Consider the following 22719-nt stretch of genomic DNA (forward strand, 5'->3'; position numbering starts at 1 on the left):
ATGTCTCCAAGGCTTTAAGTGAATAGGATGACCATTATCTATTGTGCAATTGTTCTTCCCTCTCCATGGAAGGAGGTATTTCTGCAATAGAGGACCTTATTTTGGTAAGGTGTTTGGGGTTTTTTGTTTGTTATCGTGGTTTGAGTTGGGGACAGGGTTCTTCTTCAAATCAGTACATATCACTCTGGGTTTTCCCTAAGGAAAGCAGGTCGGGTAAGGAATATATCACACACTTAGAGTGGGAAGTGCTGAGACTTGCAATGCATCTCAGTCTCGGGGCTCCCACCAGCAGCCAAACCTCCTCTTTCCCCCACAAATCCACACATGGCAGGGCCCGTGCTGCTGCCCCTCCAAACAGTCACCACACGGTGGGCAGCAGCCACGGCCCAACTGAGCCATACATACTCCTTCACGGAGCACATTTGGAACAACCATTTTTAAATGATGTGATAATTAGTGTACATCTTCCTTCAAGTGCACAGAGGTGCTGGGAGGGCATTCATTTTGACAGCTGTGATATTTCTTTCGCCAAATGCTTATAGCCAGTGCGTCAGTGAAGGATGTTAAACAGCTAGGACAGTTTCATGCCCTTCTGTAGGTGCCTGTCCTAGCTTGTTTCAGGACTAAATACATCGTGCAGTGGATTTATGCCCTTCTTAAGTAGAAGATCCTGTTCATTTTAATGGCCCCACTCTCTTGAATAAGGACAAGTTGCCCCCACAAAATTTGGCTGGATCAACTGCTTGTCATAACCTGGCCTACTTCAGTATTTTCAAGCACTGCAATGATTTTCTTCGGAAGCAGGAGGTATAAATTCAAATGAGGAATGTGGCTTAAGCAGAACCAAGATCTTTTAAGACCAAACATTGGACTTCTACTTGAAGAACGTACACTGAGTTTGCAAGCGAGTAGGTGCGGGACCATCTTTTTGTTCTCTTTGTGTAGCACCTAACACAAAGCCACGGAGAGAGCTCCTCACCAGCATCAAGCAGCTACAGCAGTGCTGGCACCTGGAGGTGTCTGTCTATGTCTGTGAGAGAAACTTGTCTCCTTTATTGCCTCCATCCTTGTCCCTGGACTGGACTAGCAACCTGTTTCAGTTTGTGCTTTCCATTTAGGCTAACCTCAGACACTTAGTTTCCACTTGACTGGAAACAAGTGTGCTGAAAGCTGTCTGCTCTTTCTGCTCTATACAATGTGGACTGCTGCCTGGCTCCAATCTGGAAACAATTATTTCCCTCCTGTACCTACCCATTCTCAAAAAGGATTTATCCCTAGACTGTTTTTTCCTCTTTCCACTTTTATTAGCTGCTTCCTTCATAAAGAAAAGCTTGTTGTTGTATAAAGTGCCCACGGAACAGCTCTAGCTCTGGACGTCACGTATTTCTGTTACATGACGAAAATGCTGCCGTGTTTTAATGCCAGGTCTCCTTTAGGGAGTTCTTTATCAGTAAATGTGCCTTAGTGAATTCACTGCTCATTTCTGCTGTTCTGATAGGATGAATATCTGATGGTGCTTGAAATTGTGTGACTTTAAGAAAGGGCTTTAAGCACCCATTGTGGTTACGCTATTGTAAATACTCTTAAACAACCCCAAAGAACAGTCGAAACATGCATGGATATGCAGTGGTGCTTGCAGGCACATGCAGATGCTGTTAGCATAGCATAGTGCAGCTGTTTTAAAAGGCGAAGATACCTGTTTATCTGCATGTATTCCTGAATTTATTACTTCTTTCCAAAGTTCCTACTTTTTGATGTGTGTACGCAGACATGAGGGAATTGGAGCAACCAGATGACCAGAATCTGCAGATATTTGCAGACAGGGGGAAGCTTATGCCGATGAATAGTGCCATTATACTCGGTGGGGTCACTTTTCTGAGAAAGATTGATCACATACTTTATTTCTTGAAATACCAGTTCCTGACCAAGCACAGACACTGAGGAAACAGCTTGGAGTGGAAAGAGTCTAAAAATCTCTTTTCCTGCGCTGAATTCAAAATAGCATTTCTCTTACTGGAAAAACAAACATAAGCTCATTTTGGGTGTCTCTGTCTGTCTGCCTGCGGGATTGGCAATCCACACCTCCTGCAGATTCAGAGACCTCTCTGCCCCTGTTTACGCTCTAGAGGTTATGCTTTAATTAGAAAAAGCTGATCTGCTGTGACATCAATTTCCCTCTCTGGGGGAAACTCCTAGCTGCAAAATCCTACCAGAGACAAATTGCTGTTATTTTTTTTTTCCCTTGGCCAGTCCAGACCAACCCCAAAACTGCCATCTGGGTTTGACCTTGACTGCTACTCTGAGAGCAAATCGCAGAGCCTGCTCTCCTGAAGTGCTGACATACAGACAACTATTTCCAATGAGTTATCTTGATACAGAAATCATGCTGTCTCACAGCCAAGAGCCTGCTCCCTCTGCCAAGTGGGACCCATGCCTGGGGGCCGCAGGAGCGGAGAAGATGCTGTCTGTGGCCTACCCTGGATCAGGAAGGACAGATGTTGTCTTGGACAGGTTAGCTACAGCCCTACCTAAAGCTGGGGCAGTGCCACCACAAGTGGACATGCTTGCCACAATTTACAGCCCTCGCGTTTGGCATCTGGGGGCCACATCCCCACATTGTACGTGCTCACCCAAAGCCACACAGCTTGGCAGGGCAGGCTTCACGCCAACGTTGGTCTGGTGTGGGTGACCAATGTGCTGACAAGGCCCGAGCTGCCGAGCCTGGGGGCCAGGGGATGCTGCGCAAAACGGCTGTGGTAGCCCGTGCCTGCGAGCTGGGCACATGGGACACGGGTGGCCTTTCACTCCGCGTTCCTAGCGGTGCAGGCACAACCCTTTGCCTTGCCCGCTCTGCCCAGGGCAGGAACACGAAGGCCGGCAGGCGTGGGGAGGCCGGGATGTGGCTGTCCCGGGACCTGCCCCGCACACTCCGGCCGGGGGTGGAAAATGGCTCGTGTGTCTTTAACCCACAGCGGCCAAAACGCGGCGGTGCTGGTGGCGGTGGTTTTTTTTTTTCTTAGTTAACAATGGAAACTTTTTTTTTCAGTGTTTCCCTCCAGCCGAGCAGCGCCGAGCGAAAAAAAAAAATAAACTTGTTCCGCTGAGTTCAACCCCAGACAGGCTCACAACTTCCTTCCTGCTCTCCTACCCCCTCCCTCCGCTCTCCTCCTCCTCCTCCTCCTCGCCGCTCCGCTCCCTCTCCTCCTCCTCTCTCCGCCGTTACAGCCGCACCGGGAGCGGGCGCCGTGACCGCGGCGCGGACGTGCCCGGGAAGCGCGGAGCCGCCCGCGGCCGCGCAGCCTCCGCCGCCGGAGCGCGAAGGGGGAGAGCCCGGCGCCCTCCGCTCCCCCCGCTCCCACCGCGGGGCGAGGAAAGCCGTTTGAGTCCGCGGAGAGAGCGGGACTCCGGCCGAGCTCCGTGCCTGCGGGGATGGTTCCTGCAGCGCCCTGCGCCCGCGGGCGCCGGCGGGCGCTGCCGGGCGGCGCGCACTGAGGGCGGGCGCGGATCCTGCTCCCAGGTAAGCGGCGGCGGGTAGGGGGACGCGGCCGCCCCCTGCGCCGGGATAACCCCCGAGCGGCCGCGCCTGGGGCAGCTGCGGGTGGTGCGCGGTGCCAGGCGGGCCCCACGGGGATAGAGGGCGGCTAGAGGGGCAGGGTGCTGCCCTGGGGCCGGGCGGACTGTCCCGCACCCTGCCCTGGCCTCAGGCAGGCTGTCCCACCCCCAAAATCTGGCCAAGCACCTTGTGCCGGTGCTGGCTTTCACATCCAGGCCAGACTGGGAGAGCATGGGTGCTGGGGATCCCTGCACAGAAAGGATGCCCGCACTGCCTGGGCTCTGCTGAGCCTCCCGCTGCTTCCGAGCAGTGCGTAGAGGGATGGTGAGCCTTTTGGTGACCCTGTCGCTGGAGACTGCGCGTAGACCTGTGGGCATTTACCTGCCAGGAGCCTCACAGGGATGCACAGGGGTACCGCTGACAGTATCACACTCAAGTGCTTCCAAAGACACATGCACCACAGCCAGATCTAGCACAGGTATGCATAAACAAGCCCATACACTTGTGTAGGCAGCATGATTGTGTAGCTCTCATGGGCTGCCATTGCCCAGCATGGGGTGAGCATTGCAATTCTGCTGGCACACGAAGCAAATGGACACAAAGGAACACATGCTTAAGTACAGAGGGGCACAGAGAAGCCACCTACAAAAGCAAGTGTCTCTCACACACACACAGCAGGGCAGACACCACCATACGTGTCTGTACGTGGGATCCGGGCTGTGACTTGGAGGCGATTGCAGCAGTTGGTGCCCCAGAAGGCAAACGTGTGCAGGGGAGGCATGTTTAGACAGGGCACACGTGAAGCTGTGCAAACCCATCCTGTTGCACATGGTGGCTTAGGGGAGTAGTGGAGATGTGGTCCCATACAAAACTGTGCAAGCAAGGAGCCTTCATGTCTGTCACAGAACAGAAATCCGTGCCTGAGGCTTGATCTCGGTTGTAGGGGGTAAACTGGAAGGTGGCAAATTTGAGCTATTTGGAGTTTTTCCCTCTCTTCAGAAAAAGGCAGCTTTTGGGGCCAAAACTTGAAATCTGCCAGCTTTCAGCTCACACCAGTTGACCATAAGTCCGGAACTTTATTGTGGGGATGGCTGCTGACTGCGAGTCCTTTCGGACACGGCTGCTGTGGCTGCATCGACAGGCAACCTGGAGAGGGGGCAGGGAAGGCAGGAAAGAGGGGAAACAGCCCCAAACCCTGTTTCCTCTTGGCTCAGATCCTGATGACCAGGCTGGGCCATGTCCCCAGGAGTGGCACACTGGGGATGAGTGCAGGTCTGTGCAGGGACACAGGAAGAGAAGAGTCCAGCCAGCTGTGTGCACAGCTGGAGGGTGCAGAGCTGCTCTCACCACTTGTCTCTCTTTCTCCCCGCAGCTGTCCCATTTTATGGAGCTGTGGACCAGGGCCAGCCCAGCTCCTCTGCGATGTTGCTGGTCCCAGCGTGGAGAGATCCTCGGGAGCCCCACGGAGCCTGAGGGCCAAGGCGGCAGTGGCGGCGGCCCCCCTGTGCGCCCCGGCTGACTACTATGGCCGTGTACTGCTATGCGCTCAATAGCTTGGTGATGATGAATAGCAACAGTGAGGTGACAAGCGGCGGGAGCAAGACACCGCCTCCTCCCGGACAAGTGCTGCCCAGGGGCCCAGAGACGCCCGGCAGCTGCCGCCCACTCCCTGTCTTCAGCCCGGCCCCCGTGCCGCCCCGCTCCCCACGCCGTGGCCCCGCTTTCCTCTTCCCGCCGCTTGAGGAGCCTCCGCGGCAGCCAGGCAGCCCTGGGGGGCGGAGGGGCAGCCGCAGCGAAGAGGGGCAGCCAGGATCCCCCACGGCGTGGCAGCTCCAGCGAGAGCTGCACAATGTCCAGGTGAACCAGAAAGTGGGGCTCTTCGAGGCACACATCCAGGCGCACAGCTCTGCTGCCCAGCCACCACGGAGCCCCCGGCCGTCCTCTCCCCGGCCGTCCTCTCCCCGGCCGTCCTCACCCCGGCCATCCTCACCCTGGCCCCAGCCTGCCAGCCCCACGGCGCCAGCGGTGGGACTTGGAACCTTATCCCAGCCAGGAGCCCATGAGGAGAATGAGACACCCACTGCTGGTGGGATAGAGGTCTCTCCGAGCACTGCAGAGCCCTCGGGGAGGCCGGTGGGGCTGGTGGTCCCAGCTGTAGGGCTGGCAGAGGGCAGCAGCCCTCTGGAGCTGTCAGGGCCTGCACCACAACGAAGTGAAGTGGTGGTGGCCCCCGCAGGACTTGGGGGCCAGTGCACAGCCATTGGCACGAACATCCCCGCGGTCATTGTCACGGACCTGGGGGGCCCAGAGGAGGAGGCAGGTGCTGTACCCCCCAGCAGCTTGCCTGTTCGGAAGCTGTCGTCGTCCTCAGCCTCTTCCACTGGCTTCTCCTCATCCTGGGAGGAGTCCGAGGAGGACATATCCAGTGACCCTGAGCGCACCCTGGACCAGACACCGGCCTTCCTGCAGACCTTGGACCAGCAGAAGCCCCGAGTGGTGAGTCTTGCAGCAGCCCCAGGGTGGTGGGGCGAGCGCTGGCCGCATCCCTGCTCCGAGGCGCAGTTGCGGCGGGAGGGCAGAGGTCTGCAGAGAAACTTTCCATTTGCTCAGCAGTGCTTGCTTTCCCTCACATGGAAAGCTAATCCCTATTCATAGTCTGAAAATCCCCTGCTTCCAGGGGAGAGCAGAAGTATCCATCCCGCTGTGCAGTCCTTGCAGAGCTTCCCCAGCGCTGCGGGCTGCCCGCCGGCGTGCTTGTTGTCCACCCACGGACGGCAGCCTTCTGCTGACGTGTGGTTACGAGCCTCAGCCATCCCTCAGCACAGCTTCCCTGGGTTCTGGAGGTTTCCCAGGATTTACATGAGCCTAAAGGAGAATTTGTTTCCTCCTTGGAGTCGAAACTGTGTGAGCCAACTGTCTATTAAAGTTTATACTGATGCCCATCAGCATAGTGGCTGTGCGCCTTTCACATGGAAACAAAAATCTCTAGAATTTCTGGTAATTTTCGTTTTGAATAAAACTTTTTGCTTGTGGGGTTTCTTATATTTTAGGTAAGCATATTTTTATAAGGTATTTATATTAAGTTGATTTGTTTCTGGATCTTTTTTTGTTGTGGGGCTGGTTAGGAGGCTTCAGGCAACAGAAAGCATCAGTGTTGTGTTATCCTTAGAGCAGAAAGGTGTCCTCAGAGAGGAGGGCTTTGAGGCACTCTCCAAAGGCAGGCACACATGAGATTTCTTTTGTCACTTGGGGAGTTTGTTCCACGTCTGAATGCTCTGCACAGAGAGTGCTTTGTTCTGAGCTGTCACACCATTTATCTAGAGGGCTTTGAACCACTTTACCCCAGTGCAAGGTGCCCATCACGAGGTTCTCCGACCAGCACGTGGGCTCTCCCATCCTCCAGCTGTGAGACATCACATTGATTTGAGCTCAGCCATGGAGCCTTGCACTGACAAACTGTGAAAAATGCAGGGCAGCCCAGTGGCTCCTTAATTTAAAGAGTTTGATAAAGGCCCATCAGCTTCCAGTGCTGTGGTTCGCTATGTTTAGCTTTCCATAGACAGAAGATAGTGAAACTCTGGCTAAGCTCAATGACAGGAGAAAGGCCAGTGCAGGGAAACATCTAAGTAGAGTGAAGGTATCAAACTCATGAAGAACTGAAAGACTGTGGTTTGTAACACTCAGCAGGCTGAAATAAATGTCTTTGCTTTTCTACTTGTGTTGTCCTGTTCCAAGAATTCAAGCTCAGTTCTGCTCAGGATGAAGAAGCAGTTGAGTAAAAGTACAATTAATGAAGTTATGAGTCTGCGGCTTATCACGTTTGCAGAAACTTTTGTATTTTAGGGTTCTCAACTGATGAATAAGCTTGGTCCCTTTGGGAGCTGCTACAATCCTTCCGCTGATTAAATTCTGCTGGTTTTGTGTGCATGAGCTGTAGTAATCTCTGCTCTATTCTCCATACTAATGACTGTTCCTAGTGCCGGATCCCACTGATTTGCTGCTGAAAACAGTTCCGATGCTCTTGTGGAAAACTTCCCGCAGCCTCAGGCTGACTCTGCGCAGCCTTCAGTGAGCTCAGCCAGGCCAGTGGCTCAGCGGTGAACAGGCAGGGCTCGTTTATATTGCCAAAAGGCCTGGATCAGAGCGAGCTCAGATCAGGTCTGAGATCAGAGTAGCTCTGCTGGGTTCAGTGGGACCGCTCCAAGCTGAACGAGATGAAGATCTAGTCCAAAATGTGTCAGGCAGCCTGAGGAGGTGCACTTGATTTTCTGTTTCAGTGCTGGAATCATCTCAGCAGGAGTGGCTGGGCTAATTTACGATGATACTTTCTGCTGAGCTCCTTAGGTCCCATGCAGGGCTGATCACTGGCTTTGGCAGGTTATAGTCAACTTCTCAGCAAGATCGTGCGCAAATGCCCAGTAATTCAAGGCTGATTCATATAAATAACACCCAACTTTGTGTACCGGTTGGCAACACCATTTAAATCCGTAATGACAGCAGAAGGCAGCGACTAAGGCAGTCTCAGGTTGTACACTCATTTGTTTTCGTGAACTCACTGTTTCCTTTTGACAACGCACACGGTCTGGAAATTAGTTGTGTAATGAGGGAGAATGTGTGAGAAGTTCTCTCGGTAACTCATGCTTTTCCGTCAAAATAAATCCTGGGAGACCTTGGCTGACAGAAACCAACGTTGTGCCTCTGGGTGGAGTAGATAAACCCTGGTCAGGCAGAGGGGGAGGGCTGTTATACCTGGAGGAGAGGTAATGATGAGTGACAGAAAAGCAGTTCTTGCTGCAGATACGGTCTGCGCGGCACATCTCCCATAGCATGTTTACAGATTTGATAAACAGCAGACTTGCTTCTGCCCTTCCTTTCTGGAGGGCGTCTGGCTTAGCAAATCTGTTAGGGATGTCCGGCTGTCTATTGTAGTTCCTCCTGGTGTCCCCAGGAAACGGGCAGATCCCCCCGGTTGGGAGGGACTCGCGCTCCATTTGTACTTTAGGTAGGAAGCTTCATTTGTGTTTAGGCCTGCAAATTGACCAGTAAGGGGATTACATTACCTAGCGAAAGGGAGGGAGGGAGGGTGGCCACTCTTTTTGGACACCATGACCTGGAGCAGCTCAGTGACTGATATGGGCTCTGCCTTTGTTTGCTGAAACAATTTACTCAGTGCATTGCTTGTCCCTGAAGTGCTCTGATGCCCGGTGGGCTGCGCAGCACTGGGACATGGTGACCCTGGTGTCATTACAGCAGACCTGTGGAGTGCAGTGACAATAAGAGCGATGTGATGTGTTGCTGTTTAACTGCAAGTCCACTTAAGGTCTGAGTAAACCTCCATGTAAGGGCTTTTGCAGCTGTGGCTTTCCCCGGGCTGTGGGCTGCTGCTGGAGAAACCCCATGCTTGTTTATTGGTGCTTGCAAGGTTTCAGAGACACTTGAGCGATTACACTTCTGGGGCTGTGTGGGAGGGACAGCCCGTGCGGGCAGCACACTGGGATGGGGACACTGTGGTTTGACCGTGCTGTGGGGCAGCGCTCGCTGCACAGCCTCTGCCACAGCAAGTCAGGTATTTTGGGGAAGGAGTGGGTGTATCCACTCACCCTCTGCCCGAGCCATGGTAACACAGCAGCTGTCGGAAGGCACTTGTCTCTGTCACAGTGCATCTTCTGTGTGGGGAGGATTTCTCCCCTCCTGGCCAATCACACAGGTTGGGAGCGTAGCAGTGTGAGAAGGTGCTCCCTGTCACAGGCTCCGAGCAGCACAGGCAGCCCAAGACAGTGGCCTGGCTCCTAAAGGGGATTTCACACCCAAGATAAGCCTCATTCTAGCTGTGACTCCCTTTGACTTCAATGGGAACGTACAGGTCTATGAGCTTTGCTGTTCCTGGGGGACCTTGTTTGCTCTTCCTAAGGGAGAACTGGTAGACCGAGGGGTACTCAGCAGCAGGAGTCTTGGCCCCTGTCTTGGAAACTGGCTGCATCCTTTAAGCAAAAGTTATCCCAGTGCTGGTCAGTACAGTGAGTCGTCGTCATTGACCTAAAGCAACAGACAAGTGGGGGGAAAGACATAAATTGTGCAAGTACGTACTATAGAAAAATGACACGTCAAAGGGAAAAAAACCCACCCTTCTGGAAAAACTGTGCAAGACACTGCAGTGTTCCTCTTCCTGGCTTTCCCACAGCCGCTGTGGAAACACAGGACATACGGCAGAATAGTAATCAGGCGTCTCTCGGTACATTGTGAAACCTTTGCTTCTTTCAACAGGCAGAGCAGCTTGCTCGGGATAAGAGGCTTCCATTAACTGGTGCAAAATGGCAAGGGTTTTTGGAAAATGCTAATGGCACTGCTGCTGCCAGGCCATTTTTTAAATTGATGTGTTTGTTTGACTTGTGATGGCTGTAGTGCATTTGTGAAAGGAGCCAAGTTTAGATAGGGTTAGTGTCAGCCAAGGGCCTGTGGGACCCTTGCTTTTTTCTCTTTGAGATGTTCCAAGGTATAAGCTGATGAAAACAATCCTAATTTGTTCCTATAAAAATCAATCAAGTTACATAGGCTTTCATTCCCTTTCCTGGCTGTCAGTGTGATTAGGAAGTCTCTGTGTAACAGAAACCATGACCACATGGCTATGGTGATGTATTCAAGCTCTGGGAATGTATATCTTTCTGCTCACTGTGTTTATGTATTTTACTCCTTCCTCCCACCATGTTTGTCTTAAAAGCTTCTAAGCTTATGAGCTTGTGTGTGAGTGGTATCACCAATTTAGTATCAATATAATGTCCAGCATTCTGGGGCCCTGCTTGCTTGCTTTGAAGAGCAACTGTTACTCTAGTAATGCATATCATCGCTCAGGGAAGGCGCTGAGCACACCAAAGGATAGAACCTCCTTCAACCCTGCTGTGGGAAGAGCAGGAGGAAGAGGAGAATCAGGTGGACACCTCTGTGTTCCCAGTCTTGGGGTGCCAGGCTCAGCAGACTGGTCAGCACAGCGTCTGGTTTTGTCTGCTGGGACAAGATCAGGACCCCCTGGTGGGCTGGGCTGAGCTTCAGGCTCTTTGTAGATGGAGGCTGAATGCTCTGGAGAGTTCACAAAGCTCCCGTCTCTATTCGGTAGCTTATCTTCTACCTGCTCATGTGGCATTCTCACAGAATAAGCAGCTTTTTATGGGCTCCCATCCACAGAGGCTAACTGAAGGTGCTGCTGTAGCCCAACGGGAGACAAATGATGCTATTTCAAGTCCGTTTTCATCAACATAATTAAGCTCGCTGGGAAGGGTTTATTTTCTGCTCACATTGTCCATGATTGACAGCACAGGAATTACATGGCACGTAGCAGGTCCTTTTCATAGAGGGACTTACTTGCTAGCACAGCTGCTGTCTCTTGCATATTTTGTGTCTCTAACAATTCCATGCTGAAAGCATTGATAAAAAGTGGAAAAAACCCAAAGCATTTCCGAGGTGCAGGAAGAACAAACATTAGGTGCATCGTCCTTAGTGTCCCCAGCTCTGGAAGCAGCCAGGTTTCCCCTCCTGATGGGAACTGCAGGATGTCAGGAGTTTGGCTGGTTGGGCCCATTGGGTGTTAAGCTGAATGTCTGCAGAGTGAAATTCCCAGATCAGTGGAAACTTTACAGTTTTGTCTTTACCTTTTTAGAGCCTTACAATGACAAAAATCAATCAAACCATAGTCAGCACCTGTCTCATGTTTTCCATATTATTTCTGTAATGTGTTAGGACAGATTTGCATGTGAAGAAAATATTATGAGCTCTCACATGCCGTGCGATGACTGAAAGCCAGCACTGAGCTAATGTTTTCTTTACGTGTAAATCTGTTCTAACTCACTAGAGAAATAATGACATCTATGTATGAAGTTAAATGTTGCTTCAGCTGAGATTAGTCTTCTGTAATTGTTAGAGATTATTTTTGTTTATACCAGTAGGTAAATTTGTGCAGTAAATTTGACCTGCTTTCTTCCAGTGAAGCCCAGCCAAGCTTTCTAAGAAAGATATGTTAATATTTAACAGACAATGAAAACTAAATGTTAACATTTTCAAGTCACTGCGTAACTTTGCAGCCTAATCCCTATTCTCAAATGCGACTGCTTGGGAAATACGGGCTTCCACACTTGCTGGGTCAGTTGAAATGGTCTTTTTAGAGAATTCATCTTGCTCAGCCTTGTTGGATGTCTCTTCTGGATAAGTCTTCTCCTAAGGGACCTTTCTTCTCTGTTGATTCTGATGGGATCTTGTATGGGCTTAAGACAGAGGGAACTGTTTCTAAAGTATTTATGAATGTCTTCTATAAAATTTATCAGAATTCGATTCTCATTCGCACACATAAAAAGCCAGTTCATGCGTAGCCTGCACAACAGCTGCAAGTAGTTCAGGAAGCTGCTCCAGTCTGAGGTCTACCAGCTTCAAAAGCAAGTGCCTCTGATTTGGCTTTTAAATCAGTGTTTTGGCAGCAAAACGTGCGATTTGCTCTGTAACAGGGATGATCACCCAGCAGTGCCTTTCAGCATGAGTTGCGTGGGTATGTTCAGGAGCTCGGGGTCTCCAGCTGCAAGTTTCAGTCTGGGTGTACGTGCTACGAATGCACTCAGCAGTGCTGGAAGCTTTTGGAAAACATAGACCACTCTTCTTCCCTCCCAGCCATGGTGGGACTTCACCACCGCAGAGCTGCTGTCACGGCTGTGTGCCTGTGGAGATCCTCGCTGCCGTAGTCAGCCGTGGGTTGTGTTGGACGAGTGCCAGCGATTTCTGACCTTACTTTCTCAGAGAAAGGCAAATACTGGAGTCTGAAGCTGCTGCAGGCTGCTAAGTCCCATATTAGCCTTTTCCCTCTCATGATATTTATTTTGATGTTATATGTTTCAACCATGAGAAGAAAGATGTGCGTTTTTTATAGTAAAGAACATTCTTTTTATTAATGATGTGAAAAAAAGGGACAGTCTGGTAGAAGGAATTCAATTCTTCCTTTCAGATCTAAGATTTATTGCTAGCCGAAACACAAGGATTGCTTTTGGACTAGGGGGTAAAACAACAAGTGCTTAGCACTTAGAACTTGTTGTAAGCAGTACAATGTATTATCTGATCAGCGCTACACAGCAGGAACTGCATTAGCATGCAGCACTGTTGTGGTTTTAAGTAATAGTAAAGCATCCCTCTTCTCCCTGAAAGACAAACGTGGGCTCTGGAGTGACATACTGACTGACATTTGAATGATTTCCATTGAAAGGATGGAATCAGACTGTCCGTTCGCTGTTTGCTTCACACATTCCATTTCCAGAGAGGTCGGCACCTGCAGTTGCTGTGGTGTGGACCTCGCTGAATGGATGTGAGTTTTGCCTAAGGTTTCATCCTTGGCTTCTGGGCTTTCATCCTTGACTTTAAGTCTTGTGCTTGGCGTTTTGGAAAACAGGGCTCTTGGACTGCATGAAGCAGAGGGAGGTCTCAACCTGCGGTCTTCACTGTCGCAAAACTCCCTTCAGCCTGGATGCTTTGGGCGCTGCCTGAATGAGGACCAATGTATCTACACCAGGAAAAACCAACATGATGTTTTGGTGGGATGGCAGTGCTGGGGAGCTGGCCCGACCCTCTTCTCCCCTTCAGCGTTTGCAGAAAGGTGGAAACATGAGTGGAAGTCAGCAGAGGGCTGAACGATGACAATAGCACCTACCTTTAGCATCACCTCCTCCTCCTCCCCCTTCGCTTCCTGTCCCTTTGCCCTTGCTTGGGCAATTCATCTGCAGCAAGATAGAATCAAAGAACCCTCTTCCTTTGCTAAACAATTCGCTCCTTTTGTTAGGGTCAGATAAAATGCTGATAAAAGCTGTAGTAGCTGCGCTGAAGCCAGCAGGAGCATGCTGCAGATTTGGTCCTTGATCAGTTTTCGCCTTGCTCTCCCCTGCATGTATCTAGTTACATCTTGTGGTAAATCCAACCTTAAAATGAATTAATGAAGCAGATATGTGGTGCCCACAGGGGTTTTGCCTCTTGATAGGTACAGCGCTTCAGAGCCTTCGGGGAAAGGAGTTTATAAATGGAAAGATTTGCAGGGCGACTTTTTGGAAAGTGCGTTTTAGAGTTGGGTGGGGTTTTTTTTTCTCATTTCTTGCTAAACAATCTCCGATCCCTGCTGCCTGGGAGAGGGCAGGAGCAGAGCCCAGCCCTCAGCTCACCGCTGAGCCCTATTCAGTGCAGCCCTACTTTGACAAGGCGTTTTGGGGAGGCGTAGGAGTAGCTTTTATCCCACTGAGCTAAACACATTTGAAACATTTTTCATTAAATGCGTACTTAAATACAGTGGTTGAGGGAGCCTGTGTGTACCCCTCAAAAGAGAGAAGGGCAGGGGCGAGGGGGAGGCGAGCAGGCTCCTTCTCGCCATGTGGACCATAGGAATTGCTCTGCTCCAGCGGCGTCCTCCCATTGCAGGCAAGGTACAGAGCAGCTGGGGGAGAATTAGCAGCACGTCCAAGTGTAATATGGTTGCTATTACGGGTAATATATATTTAACACTCTGCAGGGACCATTCAAACCTGCATCTGTAGGAAGGGGAAAAAAGTCAGGTTCGCTTTTTTGGCAGACTGCAGGTCGGAGAGTCCAATCTGCAATCTGTGTTGGTATGTTTTATGTGGGTGGGTTTTGCTGAGTTACAGGCAAAGTTATTGCATCCCTAGGCTACTCACATTAAATGTTTCTCCAATTTTAGCAACATTCCTTCCAGGCTCAGCTACATTTGTTTTTTATCTTCTCTATGGCAATTGATGATCTAAGTCTAAAATGTATAAGTCCACAGGATCTCCTGTTATATATTTCTTCCACAGCTGTAGCTGAATCGGGACAGTATAATCCAATGACATGTTGTAATGCTTAATGCTTTCTTTAATACATTCCAGATTAAAGGAGTCAGCAAAGTTTACATATCCAAAGTAATAAATTTAAACAATAGTAACGACAAATCCCAAACCATGATTCTATCTTGAAAGTGTTGTTTTGTTTTGTTTTTTCCTCCTATCTTCTCTGGTCTGGCTAAAGTCTGTTTGTAGGAAACTCAACAGGACAGATAAAAGATGATGAGACAAACAACTTAATCCCTTAATAATGTCAAGTGGAAAATCCAACAACAGATTGGCAAGGAACTCAAATAACAACAGCAAAGTTGCCCTTACTGAGGACTGCAGACTTAGTTGAAAAGGACAAGCTTGGGATATAATTAGAGATAAACCTGAATCAGTGCCCACAGGTTCAAACATTTATTTGAACTCTGAAATGGAGCCCAATTCCTCTTTTTTTACCCATGCCTGCATAGCATCAGCTTAACTTCACTGAGGCCAGTTGAGCATCACGTCATGCCTCGTGCTGCCCTCGGTACCCACACAGGGGACTGTGGAAAGCGCCAGGGTGGTATTTCCACCTCTGGGTGCTGATCCAGATGGGAACATGTGGTAGCAGTGAGTGCCCGCTGCCCAGGTAGGTGCCTGCCCTGGTAGCATGAGGAAGAGGAGAGCTGGGCATCGCTTGCTAGTACTGCTCTGGCCTCCGAGTCCCACCATCTCACAGAATCACAGAATGGTTGGGGTTGGAAGGGACCTCTGGAGATCATCCAGTCCAACCCACCTGCTAAAGCAGGTTCACCCAGAGCAGATCACACAGGAATGTGTCCAGGTGGGTTTTGAATGTCTCCAGAGAAGGAGACTCCACAACCTCTCTGGGCAGCCTCTTCCAGTGCTCTGGCACCCTCAAAGTAAAAAAGTTTCTCCTCATGTTTAGGTGCAACCTCCTGTGCTTCAGTCTGTGCCCATTGCCCCTCATCCTATCATTGGGCACCACTGAAAGGAGTCTGGTCCCATCCTCTTGACACCCACCCGTGAGATATTTATAAACATTGATGAGATCCCCTCTCAGCCTTCTCTTCTCCAGGTTGAACAGACCCAGCTCGCTCAGTCTCTCTTAATAAGAAAGATGCTCTGGGCCTTTAATTTTCTTCGCAGCTCTCTGCTGGACTCCCTCCAGTAATTCCTTGTGCTTCTTGAACTGGGGAGCCCAGAACTGGACAAAGTACTGCAGATGCGGCCTCACCAGGGCAGAGTAGAGAGGGAGGAGAACCTCTCAGGCTGCTGGTCACCCTTTTCTTAGTGCACCCCCGGTACCATTGGCCTTCTTGGCCACCAGGGCACATTGCTGACTTGTGGTCTACCTGTTGTTAACCAAGATCTCATCCTGCTCTTACCAGGGCTGGCACCACCATGCAGCAACCCCCATTCCTTCTGCTTAGGGCAGTCTCGGACTGCCATTAGTGGATACGCCTGGAAAATGAGGCATGTGGTCACAGAAGTAGGAGGCACTCGGAAATGCAATTGCCCAGCAGCTTCAGAAAGAGCGTGTTAATTATTGTCTCCTCAGAGCAGATTGTGCTTAGAGCTGACAGCCCTGCACCCTGGGGTTTGGTGGTGGGAATGTCTTACTGGGGTGGAGACCAGGGCGTCTAGAAAGGAAACAAAGGAAAGAGACTTTAGATCTCTGTCTTATCTCTATCCACCTGAACTACTGTTGTATTTTAAAAGAATATGTGAAACCCATTGTTTGGAAAAACCCTGACAAGTGTGCTCTCCCAGCTCCATTGTTTTAACGTTCTCTTAGGAATTTGTATATAAAATGTTCCCAGTCCAGTTTATCTCTCTCTACTTGACAAATCCTGGCTTTCCCTTGTGTACTTTTAGCAGAGTGGGAACTAACCTTGATCTTTTTGCAAAGCCAACAGAATTGTCTTGTCGAGTGTCACGCTGCCACCTTCACACGCAAACAGTGCATGTTGCAGTTTTTGAGCAAGATGCACCACCACTGAAAAAATGTCTGTGTAAAGCTCAGGCATTCCAGATGAACTTTTGGAAAAGCAGCTCTGAACTGAACCAGACTTTCTTTTGGAAGAGGGAGGAACTAATGTCTTCTGGCTCTTGTGGAAGTCCCCTTGCACATCAGGTTAAAACAAATGGTCTGAAGCCAGGGATACAAGTAAGCTCCTCCACTGTTAGGAACCCCTCATCTGTGTCTCATCTTGAGGACAAAAGACTGAGCCTCTCTCCTCAGACCTCTGTTTTCTCATATTACTCTCTGTTGCTGGAATGTTTTTTTTCGAGCCCAGGAAGGCAGTGTTGGCATCCAGGTGGTCAGAAGTGACTGAAACGTTGACCAGGTGCCAGGCTGGTAATGAGAGGGAAATGCAGAGGTATCACGATACCACCATGTCTGTTCTTGTCTGCCTCTGTATTGTATAGCTTGCCCAGCTCTGATATTTGATCTCTGAGCTTTTGGACAGTTTAAAGGCAGTTCCAGGTCCCAGGTTTATTCCCGTGGGTGGGAACTCTTCCCAGAAGGGCGAAAGCTCAGAGAAGCCTGTTTAATATAGGCTGATCTCATGCTTGAGCATACGCAGCAGTTGACCTTTCAGCACTGAAATAAAAAGTGATGGGAATAGAATAAATCACAGACTTCAAAGAAAAGCCAAGTAGCTTGCACCTCAGGAGAAGGAGTCAAGGTAGGGAGGCTGAGAGAGCTGCAGAGGGGCCAAAAGACACATTCAAAAGTGATCTTTCAGCAATGGGTTTGCTGAATCTTTGCAGAGTGAGCCTGCAGAGGAAAGGCTATTGAGATGCAAAACTGAGACATGAGGTGATGAGCCTTGGAGGTGAATTTTCTTGGGGTAGGTTGGAAAGGCTCTGTTAGGGATGTTATCCTGAATCAATATGTGACACTCACAGATAGGTTGGATGTGAGGACTGAGAGAAAGAAATCAAAGCATTCCACTTGCTAAAAGTTTCAGGATAGGAGCAAAACACAAATGAGAGCGATAACATTTACACTCACATTGCGAAGGCATAAATTGTTCTGGAAATCACCAGGCTGCGAAGAATCAAGCCTCTGTTGCATCGCGAGCCTTGGAGCCATCACATTTCCGTCAAAGCCGAAGACAAAGCAGGTCCGAGCCCCCATGGTACACACCTTGAACTTTTGGGGGCCTGGCGTTGAATGCAAGATTTTTCTAAGAGAACCAAAACTCTAAGCACTCCCCTAATATCTGGAAACCACAGCCTGATGAGGAACCCCCTCTTGCTTGGTGGCTGATTCCTGATTCCTCGTTCTGTCTCAGGAGAGACACAGGGCAGCCATGGTGGAAGGTCGGTCTCACAGAGCCCATTGCTGCCCAGGAGATGCTGGACTTTGCTCTCCTGGCCTGCCTTGCCTCTGGGCCATCTGTGCTGTGTCCCCAAGGCCATCAAACCCCAGCTCCATCCAGAGCAGGACAGAAGATTGTAGGAGCTGCCTGGAAGAACAGTTTTTTGGCAGAGAGTAAATTTTCCAGCAAATGTCGAGGGGTAGGGGGAGTCAAAGTGATTCACAAATTCAAACACATTTTCTGAATAGTTCTGGCCTAGAAAAAAAGTACAGAGGTGGGGGAAGAGGGAGGGATGTTAAAAATAGCGATGTGTGTCATTCTGACGCTTTCAGAATGAACTGTTTCATTTTGGGAATGGTTTGTTTATGTTTTGCAAGCATTTGAAATGTAGATTTGATTCAAAATGACATTTTTCACTTAAAAGTTGACCTCACTGCTGAAACACATTGAAAGAAGAAAAGAGAAAATGTATTTTTGAACTTACATAACCTGAAATGAAACAACCCCTTTTGCTTTGGCTCCAGATGAGACATTTTGGAGTTTTCCTTCCACAGCCCCATTATTTCAGCTGTGTTCAGCCTGACCTGCACGCCTCCTCTCTCCATTTTTTTGGTTGAGCTCTGATGTAAAAAAATCCATGCTCTGTCCCGCTCCCCTGCTGGCCAACCTTTAAGTCTAATGCCATGAAGCAAGTATTTTAATTTAATCTGAGGTCAACCACACTTTGCTGTGATTCAAAGTGAAACCTGTGGTATCAAATGAATAAGAACTGTAGGTTTTGGAGATAACTGGCAGCTTCTCCAGAAGGTGCAATGTTGAATCTCGTTTTGAAAAGTAACACAAAGTCTTGGGGCCCTGAAATCTGATCTGGAAATCTTCAGAGAAGCCAGAGTTTGCAGACAGCTGAATGGCAGACTTTCACTCCACCAACACTCACACTGGGCTCATTGAACTGATTCATTAGAGGGAAATGAGCAAACAGCTCGTAATTACTTTGCTGTAGCCAAAATGTGCTGCAGAGTTTCCCTGGACAGAGGGGAAGGAACACGCGTGTTTGCTATGTGATGAGCTGTCGTTGAGTTTTCTGTCCCCTTCTGTGTTTTCTGCTTAGTTGGGACAAGTCGTGTTGTTTCCTCAGCTAAAGTCCATCCCTTGGCATCTGCAGCAGAGCCGCGTTTGCTGAGATTTACCTTGACCATCTTCTGAGGCTGTTCCCTCTGGGAGGGTTCAGGCACCACAGAGGGAGAAACAATGCTGCAGCATGGGACGGCAAACTCTTTAGCAGCAGCCCCTCTTGGGCAGGGGCCATAGGAAGGACCTTTTCCGTTTGTGAGAAGACCCTGGGTTTTACCTGCAACAGGAAGGCTTGTAAGCATTTTTCTGGCCCGCTGTAGTTTTAGTGTTACTGAAGGGTCAATCTTATGGTGTGGATGGGATACAGATGTATTTATCGAGGGGAGCAGAGGAGCGGGCTGTGCTCCCTGCAGGCAAATGGGCTATTGAAATAACTGCTGCTCTCAGCTGAGAAATGGGCTGAGTGGAAAGAAAGGCCAGAAGGGCACAGCATGTAAGCCGACTCGGCTTTCCTGTAACAAACAGAGAACGCCAGCTCTCCCTCCCTGCCCCGGCCGACACAAAAAGCCCGTACACAACTAAAGCGAAATCTGCCTTCCTATTTGTATGAGTGTCATGAAGCCTGAGACAGCATCTCCACCAAAATTCAAACTCATCTCCCAGACGAAATCTGGATGTAGGGATGCAGACAGATACAAGCTGTCACTGAAGAGCAAGGACCATGTGAAGAACACACAGAAGCTCACACCGCATCCCTGTTGTTTTTTTTTATATAAAACATGATTTGAAAACTAATCACTTTTTCTACAGATAAAGGTGATTCAGAGATTTTTGACACAAGCAGCTGCTATGAGATGGGAAAACAGCTTTGATTGTATTAAAGTGGGGGGGTAGCGCAGAGCCTGCTGGCCAGCACTTCAGTGCAGATTGTAAGTTTTTAGCAAAAAATCTTGACTTTCCAACTAAATAGTTGCATTTGGACAATTATCTGTTAAAGGTTGCACATGTCTTTTGACAAGGAACCTGAGGGTCTGACCATGCTTGGAAAATACCAAGCAAGGTTTTTGAACTATCCTAAAGCACCTTTTCATTGAATGTTGCAAAGGTGCTGTGTGAAGTGACGCCAAATGTTCTCTAGTGGCTCTAAGGGTGTTTGGATTCTCATCGGATACACCGGTGTGTTCTACAGTTTGCCTCTTGAATTAAGATGCTGCAGTGTTCACTTTTTTCCTTTCCAGCTCATAGGTATGTGTCTTTGCTCCCCAAAGGGGAAGGAGGAAAGGATGTTCTTCCTTTTAGCATGTCCTTAGAGCTGTTGCATGTTTTAAGGGAGTAATCCCCAAAGCAAAGGCCTGGACATTGGGTGTATCCATGGGCTGCTGCACGCTTTCCTCGGCTGCTCCATCTGCAGGGTTAACTTCAGTGCAGTCACACCAGGAGGGCAGTTTTGAAGGTTGTACACAACATGCAGATGGTCTTCTGGAGAGCAGCTGCCTTTGGAAAGCTGTCTAAAACTACTGTTGGCTTAACAAACAGAATATTTCCAGGATATAAAATTGAGGGAGGAAAGCAGCTCTACTGGCTATTGTCAGAAAGCAGAGACTTGCGTAACATCAACGTTTTCCATATACTATGCAATTAAGTTACTGGCTTGGGAATTAAATTGCAAGTCAGTTTAGACAGCGTGGCCAGCTGTAACGTAACACACGTTACAACACACAGGCTGAATGTTATTACTTGGTGTCAGTGTTTATTGAACGGAGTGGGGATTTGAGAAACAAGCTTTGGCCCAGGAAGCACTAACAGTATGATGGCACTTAACGTCTCTAAAGCAGCACAGCCAGCGTTAGAATTTTTGGGAATAAATTATCCAAAGATAAAATACTTCGGAAAATACCTGCTAATCCCTTTAAACCCCTAAGATATATTAATTTTCATATTGGGTAATGAAAAGCCACAGATTTCACCACTAATCTCGAAAATATCCTGTGGTTTTTGGAGAAGCAAGGGAGACTCCAGGTGTGGGTTCAGCGGCTGATTTTGCAGCGGCAGTTCCAGCTGTTCTCACTGGAAAGTGTTTATTTGCTGCTGTCTGCTGGTCCCTTGCTGTCTCCTTTTGCTACTGCAGGAACCAGGGCCAGCAAACACTGCTCACCGACTCCTTGAACTACGCTTCCCTCTCATTTTTATGGAGAAGAGTTGACGCTCCAGAACATTGCTTCATTTCAGTTGCAAGACTGGAATGGGATCGGACCAAATCAACTCTGTCGTAGCTCCCTTGAGTCTGGTGGGCTTGCACGAGGGATAAATCTGGTCCAGAGTAGCAATAACACGAAATACAGATGAGCAGGGTTAGTGTGTTGTTTATATAAATGGCTAGACCATGGAGAGCTGGACACGTTGCAAAATAGCCTCCACAGCTGGCTGCATCAGGGAGCCTTTGGAAAGCACGGCATGGGCAGAGCAGCAACAAAGTGTGTCACAAAGACTGAATTTCCCCTCTGTTCATATGGCAGGTCTCTTGTGCTCAGAGCTGAGGGCCACGCTGGCTGTGGTGCACGGGCTGAGCTCACCAACTGTGCTGAAGCGGCAACTCAGGGAGCAGGACAGGTCAGCTTGCCATGCCCTCCGATGGGAGTAAAGTTATAAATACAGTTGTGGAGCAAAAATAGGAACCATCCACCAGAGCTGTTTCTGATGACCTCAAAGTAAAGTTAGAATTTTGCTGTTTTTTTTCTCTGTTTCTTAGCCGAGCTCTCCAGCAGAACAGGAAGTAGACTGAGGAGCTGTTTGAGTAACCAGAGTCGTCAGATCAATGGAAAAAATGGTTTGAGTACATTTTGTGAAAGTGCAGCCAGCAATTTTGAAATTACTGCAGTTTCTCTTCCTAGATCAGGGCTGTTGTTCATGCCAAGGGGACTTAGGTCTATCACTGCTGTGTCTGTGAGCAAACAGAGCGTTTCTTTTTTGTGATGTACATGATGTGCACCCGGGGGTGAAGCAGAAATCTTTCCCTTCATGTCCTTGGATCAGATTCCAGATGAGTTAATCTCTCAACATGATCAGGATCCTACGTAATTTTAAAATGCCTACCATGCCATTTAGAAGAAAAATAAACTTGCTTTTCCTGGGAGTTGGGCATGAGGAGGTCAGGGTAGGTGAGGAGGGAGGGAGAGGGTAAGCGACACCATTTTGCTGTCAAGGAAGAAGATGCACAGTTCTCAACCTCAGAATTGAGGCTGGTCCTACATTTTAGTGACACTTGCAGCTTCTTTCATGTTTTGCAAGCTCATCTGAGAATTGAATACATGCCAAATTAATCTTTCAAGGGAAGCAGAGCTAGGTTGAAAATATCTCCAGTCCAGATATTTCAAAGGAAGTGCAACTTTTAAAAAAGCATCTGAAGTGCCTCTAAGAATCTACCTGTTTTTTCCTGTTTCTTTGATTTTTTCCTTTTTCTCTTTCCTCCCCTTAGTCCCACATTTTACCTCTTTGCTATGTCGTCATGTCACCATTTCCTTTTTTTCCCATTAGTTGTACTCGCAGAGGCATACAAAGGGTTTTCGATCCCATCACATGCCCCAGCTGGAACTAGAGCACGACTCTTTTCTGACTGTGTTTTCTCCAGGATTCCGTCAAGTTTAGCTGCAGATGCTCCCCAGCTTTTCTCTGATTGTCTTTTCAGCCGCCCTCCGCTTGCAACACTCGCCTTGTGGCTGGGCAAAGGCCGGTTCACGCTGCAAAGTGCAGGCGGTGCTGTGAGCGTGGGGAGGTGAAGGGGCTGCACAGGTACCTGTGGGGAGCAGGATGGGGCGGCCGTGGGGAGGGAGCAGCACGGCGTGGGAGAGCAGGACCAGGAGAGAGAGATAAGGCGGACAGGAAGGGAGCAAAGGGGAAAAGCAGGTGGAAAAGGGAAATG

General features: G+C 49.2%; 1 protein-coding gene across 1 annotated transcript in view; it reads left to right on the forward strand.

Annotated features, from left to right (window-relative positions):
• Positions 1–3046: 3046 nt before the first annotated feature.
• Positions 3047–22719, forward strand: part of ITPKB (inositol-trisphosphate 3-kinase B) — a 68628-nt gene continuing 48955 nt past the window's right edge. Inside the window, exons 1-2 of the mRNA XM_065834689.2 lie at positions 3047–3517; positions 4926–6049. Coding sequence (XP_065690761.1) covers positions 5078–6049 — 972 coding nt within the window. The 5' untranslated portion in view covers positions 3047–3517; positions 4926–5077. The remainder of the gene's footprint in view (positions 3518–4925; positions 6050–22719) is intronic.

The sequence above is a fragment of the Patagioenas fasciata genome, chromosome 3 (assembly GCF_037038585.1).
Source record: "Patagioenas fasciata isolate bPatFas1 chromosome 3, bPatFas1.hap1, whole genome shotgun sequence".
Classification (NCBI taxonomy): Eukaryota; Metazoa; Chordata; class Aves; order Columbiformes; family Columbidae; genus Patagioenas; species Patagioenas fasciata.